The sequence below is a fragment of the Patella vulgata genome, chromosome 9 (assembly GCF_932274485.2).
Source record: "Patella vulgata chromosome 9, xgPatVulg1.2, whole genome shotgun sequence".
NCBI classification, from domain to species: Eukaryota; Metazoa; Mollusca; class Gastropoda; family Patellidae; genus Patella; species Patella vulgata.
The window spans coordinates 10,623,706-10,631,251 of NC_065887.2; the positions used below are offsets into that span (position 1 = coordinate 10,623,706).

At 39.7% G+C, this 7,546-nt stretch overlaps 1 protein-coding gene and 1 long non-coding RNA gene across 2 annotated transcripts; one reads left to right on the forward strand and one right to left on the reverse strand.

Moving 5' to 3' along the window:
* Window positions 1-2,181: 2,181 nt before the first annotated feature.
* LOC126831995 (uncharacterized) lies at window positions 2,182-4,499 on the forward strand. The gene is made up of 4 exons (XR_007684465.2): window positions 2,182-2,300; window positions 2,561-2,616; window positions 3,757-3,867; window positions 4,309-4,499. It is a non-coding gene; the product is annotated as an uncharacterized LOC126831995 (long non-coding RNA).
* Window positions 4,500-4,970: 471 nt separating this feature from the next.
* LOC126832644 (uncharacterized) lies at window positions 4,971-7,093 on the reverse strand. Its single transcript, XM_050563501.2, has one exon. It carries the CDS (start codon window positions 7,091-7,093, stop codon window positions 5,351-5,353), a length of 1,743 nt encoding a protein of 580 aa, XP_050419458.1. The 3' UTR covers window positions 4,971-5,350.
* Between the last annotated feature and the right edge of the window lie 453 nt (window positions 7,094-7,546).

The following is a 7,546-nucleotide window of genomic DNA, read 5'->3' on the forward strand; positions in this document are numbered from 1 at the left end:
ATTAAGAACAAACACCAAGCTAGTTGACCGACATTTTAAGTCATAAATCGGCGGTTTTATTCAAAAACACTGCGAGAAGTTTCGAAGTATTTATTCTGTTTCCATTTAATGAAATTGAAACGGTTATATTAGTTTTTGTTTGTATTAGAGATGTGAAACGGAGTAGAACCGCATTGCAAAACAATATACTAATTGTTGGATGTGACCGCCATTTAGAGCAGAGATCTATTCTCAAAGTAGAGTAGATAGTTCCCTCACTCGGCACATCCCCAGCAGATTCCAGTACCCTACATCTAGCCTCGGCTGTATGACGAAGTCCGCCATTGGAACTACTTTCTAGTTCTCGGATTACCAACGGCGTTGCCCATGACGACGCCTTTGAAGGATGTTTTATCGTAGAAATATTCAAAGTCTGAAGCTGTTTTTCTTTCAAGTTTATCCGATTTTCTTCAAACAAGGCCAACTTTGCAATGAAAATTCTACACACGCTTCGAACGACGCAATTTTGATAACTTCTTTTTAAAAACGGCATGTTTTCCTAATAAGTAAACCGGTGCCGCATCGCAATTGTATAGGCGTAGGTACATATCGCTTACCGTCATACAGCCGAGGCTAGATGTAGAGTAACGGAATCTGCCGAGGTTTGCCGAGTGATAGTTCCCTGTGTACAGAATGAATCAGCCGTTCATAACCGCATCTAGAGGAAGCTCATCTGAAACCACAGGGTTCTTCTAAACAAAGTACAGCTTGTTACATGGTCAATCCAAAGACCTTTGGATTGGAGTCGCTATTCTTTTATCCACATGTGTTAAAAGTAACTTAAGCGAGAGACAAAAAATCCACCAAACGAAAGGGAGTCCGTGAAGGGAAGAGTCAAAATAAATCTGCCAAATAAAAGGGAGGAAGAGAAAGGAAGAGTCAAAATAAATCTGCCAAACGAAAGGGAACAAGAGAAGTGAAGAGTCGAAATAAATCTGTAAAATGAAAGGAAGGAAGGGGTGGGTGGGGTAGAGTAAAAATAAATCTGTCAAATGGAAGGGGGTGGGAGGTAGAGTAAAAATAAATCTGTCAAATGAAAGAGAGGCCAGTAAATATAAAACTGACAAATGATAGGGGGGGGGGGGGGGACAGGCGTGGTAGAGTCAAAATAAATCAAACTTAATTTATTTGAGCGCCGTTTCGAAGAGTATTCTCTCAACGTTTTCGAGCAAGTACAGTACAATTATATATAGACAAGCAATAACGGAGAGAGAGAAGGAGATGGGGTTTAACGCCCACTCGACACAAATATGGCTTTATTTTATTACAATAATTCGCTTGCGCGTAGGGGTCTTTAGCAGTTGGAGGAACCGGAGAAAACCCCATGTGGTTGGACAAGCGACCCTATTCCTTGTCACAGTACAACCAGGGAATCCAAACCACGCCAGCTCTCTCTCTCTCTCTCTCTCTCTCCATAATTATTTGTTATGGTTTATTGTTCTATCAGTTAATACCACTAAAGGTTTAATTTTATACGTCTACATTTCAGAGGATGAACCCTATCGATAATTAGTGTCATGATGACTCCTATAAATATTCGTAGTTCAGCGACCTTACATTCCAGAGTTATCCCCTTTTTCTTAAAACCCTGTGAATACGACAGTGGTCAGATTTATTAAAGGCATTTGGTCAACTTCAACGATTTCCTTTGGATAAGCTACTGGGTGGGTGTATTTCCGGACCTTGCGTTGCTATCGTTAAATAATACTGATGTATTTATACTTCATCATTCTGGACCAGTATCGTCAACGACTCCTCACGAACCTGCCGTGACGTGATGAATGGACTGCAATGTCATAGTCAAGATTATTACATAGTCCATGCAGTGTTTCGTTTCATTGTCCACTGTTTCTGTTGTAGGATTAATTAATGTGTCACTTGCCACTTCGCCACATCTTGATAGTCTCATAAAATCTTAGCCATTCCTCCCCATTAGACTGATAAGTATGTGGCTGATTTTGCATCAGGAACAAGATCCAGCATGGGCTTGATTTGATTTGAATTCGGGGTAAAGGTCCTCTTCCACAGCATTATAGACCCCCCCCCCCTTCCCATCGGGAAAAGTAGGAAGCTGTGCACGGGAACCCCTACCGACACAACCAATCACAGGGAAAAAAATTAAACATATATTTATTGTATTTTAGAATAGTGAACTCAACGTTGGAACAACAGCAAGTCACAACACACATACGATTAGCACGTGCCCCTATGTTTGTGGGGTGGGTGCCCGGCGTTGCGTGGTTATAAATCGTCCACAGAAGGTAGGAGAATTGTTAAGGTTCTGGCGATATGGTTATATGTGTGTGTCATGCGAGTTAAACTCCGTCTAGACACAGGATTCAGAACTGGTGTTAATTTATTACATCATAACGTCCAGTATTTATGCACATTATATATAATAATACAGTTATGTTACTATTTATTAGACTTTTATTTCCATGAATCAGTTTGTGTAAAGCTACCACCTATAAATAGAGAGAGAGAAACTATATTAATATTAATAAGCTGGATATCATCACAGGAGGATGAAGTATATCTCGACTGTCTCCACTATTTTCCTAATTTTAGCCATGTCACGTACGTACAATATTTATTATACGATTTGGTCGAATTCGAGCATTACACTTTGTATTTAGGAAATACTGTATTTATTGTGTAGATATATGTTTAGGACGGACTTTGTGTTAGATATATGTATAAGATTTTTTAGGACGGACTGTGTTTGTATATAGATACCGGTATATGTTTTTCAAGTTAGTTGAGCCTTCTTCTTCTATAAGTGTTTCACGGCCGCTTCCACCGAGGGTGATATCGCAGACAAATTGTCTTGTTTTCTTAGGCTTTAGGCCCTTCCTGTGGGAGGAAACCGGAACAGACGGGGTAAAACCAACATACGCTCACACCGAGGATCGAAACCACCATCGTAAGGCCGGTGTGACCGACCATCTAGAGCTCGAAGCGCGACACTTTATACCGCTAGGTTATCCCAACCCCCAAGTAAGTTGATTCTGGGAAAAAATTAATAAAAGTTAAGTTAAAGATACATTAAGGGAGATTAGATAAAAAGCTGACAGTTCTCGCTACAATAGTTAAAAACTAGATAATGTAAAGGTAATTTGATGAAAATTTCCGTCAAATTGGTCCACTATGAACCGAGATATCAGCTTTGTAAATTTCCGCCTAGCCTCGTTCATCATTACATAAGTTAGTTAGTACGTTAAAAAGCATAGTCTCGATTATCCAATGTTTTGATTTAATTATCAATGAGCGTTTGCAGCATATAGGATTCTAATCCAGTCGATATCGAAGGCTAGCCTTGACATCGAGAGTTGATTATGGTCTGGATAAGTTAATTTATGTCTAATTAATAATTTAGATAAGATTTCAGGCCTAAAGAAAGACTTGCGATAGGCAGATTTAACTCTTGCATAATGCATGTTTAATTGTGAGTCACATACACAAAGGAACAAACCAAACACCAAAGCAGTCACGGGAGCTCAGCGAGTAAAGCGCTCGCTCACCAACCAGGGTCTGGCCCCGATATTCGCCGAGAAGGTCCCGCCGGATTTTTCAGCCTGGTTTATCTTTGCCAGTGGTGTGGCAAGGGACAGTGGTTCAATGTTTGCCAGTTTCACTGTATCCCCAACACCAGAGAACGCGTCAACCTGGTTTTAAAATAAATGCAACTTTTACACATACAAATGTTTACTTTTACAGATGGCCTGGGAAGGAAATGTCGACGGCTATGGTGCTATGAACAATGTAATTATGGTCAAGAAATTGATGACAATGGCTGTGAAACATGTCGCTGTCTCCTACCTCCTATAGGTAAGAATACTCATTTAAATAGCAATAGACACCTCGTATATATTTTAAAGGAGAAACTATATATGTTACGTTAATTAGAGATTTGTTTTTATCAAACTTCCTGGTAGCCGTTCTCAACAGTCGGTCGAGTATCGTCGCTTATTTTTGGGGGTGAGCAGTCGTTTAAATAGCAGCTATGGCCACAGCACATCAAGGTTTTTTTTAACATATTTCCCGAAGACTCCGACAAAGTCTGACAGTCCAATTGCATGGCAACAAAGCGATGCGAAGTCCTCAAATTGTGTCAGGTGTCATTGGAGCTGAATAGAGCAAAGATTTTGGACTGATGGGAGAGGCGCAAGAAGAAGAAAATAACCCCGTAGATTTTCTTTATTTTGGGGACACCATTCCCTTTTTATATACTTTCCACGACAATTGTACCAGAATTCATTATATTTTCAGGTCTCGGTTTATCATCTTTTCAAAATTACACATCCCTAGATATTCTATCAACTCTGTCGAAATCGGGTTCCAGTTTTTGGGTGCCCGATGGTGCTGCCGGTGCTCGACATGCTTCAGCACCAATGTAAACTATCCACAAATACTGAAGATAATAGACTTTGTGTAAATAATAACAAGAAAATTATAGATTTAGGAGAAAAATCATTTAAAGAATAAATAAATATGTAATACTCAGTGTTTGTGCTTGTAACAGGACCTAACATAATGTTAAAACACGGACGAGTAACAAGCCATTTTACCTTCCTGACCTGACAATCGATACCTAGTCAAAGCTGTAAACCAAGTTAAAGATCATTAAGTTTCTTAGTTAAAGGGACAATAACACTCTTGCTGGCTTGAAAGCTCCAGAAAATAAATTATATCTCTATCTAAGTACTAGACGTTTAAGTGTCCTACCTGTTGTGTAAATTATCCATTACATCCTATTTTACTTGTCCAGAGGGTTCGAAAATATTTTTAAATCGAAGTTTCATTTGAAAAGGTTTACGTTAGACGTTTCAAACCATTATGTTGAATTTTTCAAAATTTTTAAGGTGTGTTAAGATGAAATTTATATCACCAATTAATTGGAATATTGTAAAATAGTACAATTTGTTGACCAGAATAAAGATTGGGACATATTATTCAGTTACAACAAGAGTGGTATTGAGCCTTTAATACAAGAGGGCAATGGGAATTTTACATCAATCTGTTCAACATCATTCCATAACCGATTCTAGAGTCCCTGACAAAAGATGAAATTTGTCATTACTTCATCCCTTCTCGGAACGAATAAAAGACAAAACGAATATTCTCAACGACTAAAACGGTCTTCTATGAAGGGTGATCACAAAATGCCATCTACGCGACGTACTGTACTAGTTTTTGTTAAATGGATCGATAGAATGGAGCTCGATTTGAGGTACCTAAGTTACCAACAATCCAAATACCATGCTCAGTCAGAGTCAACCCAGTGGTTTAAAAATTATAAACTTTCCAGACACTAACGATCCCAAGCGAGTGTACTTTCGGGTTGCTTCTGTTGAGAAGATAACGAAACTGCTTCAAATCTGTCCGAAAGCGTGGCGTGACTTCCCGATTTTAAAATCTCGTAGTCTAGATCAGATTGGGTATCAGAGAATCCATTAAAACCAGATGTTTGTGAATCACTAGTAAATTCACGACCATAAGCAACGCTGTCATAAAAACGACTTGAAGATCCCTTCGGATTCAACGACGCCATCTCTGTTTCCAACCGCAACTTTTCAGTTTTCTCTTCTTGTAGAAGGCGCTCAGTTTCAATAATATCAATTTTAAGGTCTTCCACGAAATTTTCAAAATTTGGCTTGATGTCTTCTTCCAGCTGATAATCTTGCTCCAATACACTGATCTGGAATTTTAGCATCTTCATCTCATTAGCTCGCTTTTGTATCCGAGTCTTCAAATCCACAATACCTCTCTGGTAGTCCAAGAACTTGGATGTACCACTCAGAGCAAATGATAGTTTTTCTTCCATGTCGTTCAATTTGGCTTGATCCGATTCCTGATTACGAGTCAAACTCTCGAACTGATGGCTAACAGAGTTGTATTTATATTCCAAATTATTGATACGATCTTCGTGAGTGTATAAAGCGTCGATTTCTAATCGGTAATTTTGCAAGCTGATTTCTAGATCGTCAATGTTGCGGATGGTCTCTCTTAGCTGAACCATCAGGTAGTTATAATTGCCTTCCTTTACATCGGCTGCTTTGGGAGAAGGTGGGGGAGTTTTAGCATCAGAGGTAAAGGATCCAGACAAAACCGTTGCCGAATCACCCGAACTGTGACCGACACGATATGTATTACCTTTAACGTCGCCATAACGGTCAGAAGCATTACGGCTACTGTTTTCGGATCTGTAAGTCTCGACCTTCAGATCCAAACTAAGGTCACTGTCATCTGTAGGTAAGCCGTTCGCAGAAGGTTTATCAGTTTGTCCCGGTTTAAATTTAGCAACTCTCGGTTTCTTGATAACTAACCGTGGTCTAGAAGAACCTGGTTTGGAAGTCTGTGGTCTTGAAGAGCGTGGTTTAGCAGATGATGGAACGCTTCGTGACACAGCGGTTTTCGCGGTGCTGTTACTAGACAATGTCGACGATCGACTCAATGGTAGTGACGGATATACCTTAGGTGCAAGGTTCAACCACTGCTTGGACAGTTCAATACATTTGTAACACTTTGTAAATATATCGGATAAAAGTCTTAATACGGGTTCGTAAGATCCGTAGGGAGCTAGATGATGGAGTTCGTGTTCACTATCCGGATCGAAGTCATCTAAGTTTATTTCCTTTTCGGATAGCAGATTCTGCCACCTGCATTTGATGTCAATTAGTTCATGAACGATTACAGATAACTTCTCATGTTCATCGCCGCAAATGATCTCCAGTGTCGATACACCGAGTTGTCGAGGTGAAAGCAAGGAAGCTTCCCCGGCATCTGACGCATCAGCTTGAGAACCAGTACCACTATCTGCTTCCTGATCAGACGTCCCTTTTCTCTGAACTTCCCTCGATTTCCTTCGTCGCTGTTTAATTTCGATCGGATCGGTTGCTGGGTCGTAGTAATTGTCATAAAGAGAATCGTATATGCCGCTATCGAAAGCCGATTTGATGGTCCGTATGTGTGTAATATCGTTTATGAAATTGTGGAAATAGTTGGACAATCGACGCTCATCATCAGATAGTTTCCCGTTTGAATGAAGCTTCATCTTGATTAGGATTTGTTGGATTTGTTCAACGGATTTAAGAGTCCATGTCCCACTTGAGTTTGCGTCTGTGTAGAGTAAAAGGTGGGTCAGAAAAATTTGTAGATTTTCTTTTGAAAAGCGCGACATTCCATGCCGAAGCCATTTCTCAAGTACAGCGAGTTTTTCTTGTAGACATGTTTTAGTATCGCCAACGTTGACTGGGGCCTGGAATGTAAAAAAATAATAATGAATGAGGTTTGTATGGCAAGTTAAATACTAGTACGTCATAATATAACAACACGCGGAAAAGGAGAGAGATAGAAAAAAAAAAACGGTTTAACGTCCACTCGACACAACTAGGTCTTTTTGGGACTAACATATGATTTAATTTTATTTCAATAATTCGCTTGTATGCTGGTTTCTTTAGCGGTGGGAGGACACCAAGAAAACTCAAGAGATTGTGCAGGCGACCCT

Coding starts and splice junctions, on each gene's coding strand:
- LOC126832644 (XM_050563501.2), bottom strand. CDS start 7,093: ATGAAGCTTCATTCAAACGGGAAACTATCTGATGATGAGCGTCGATTG.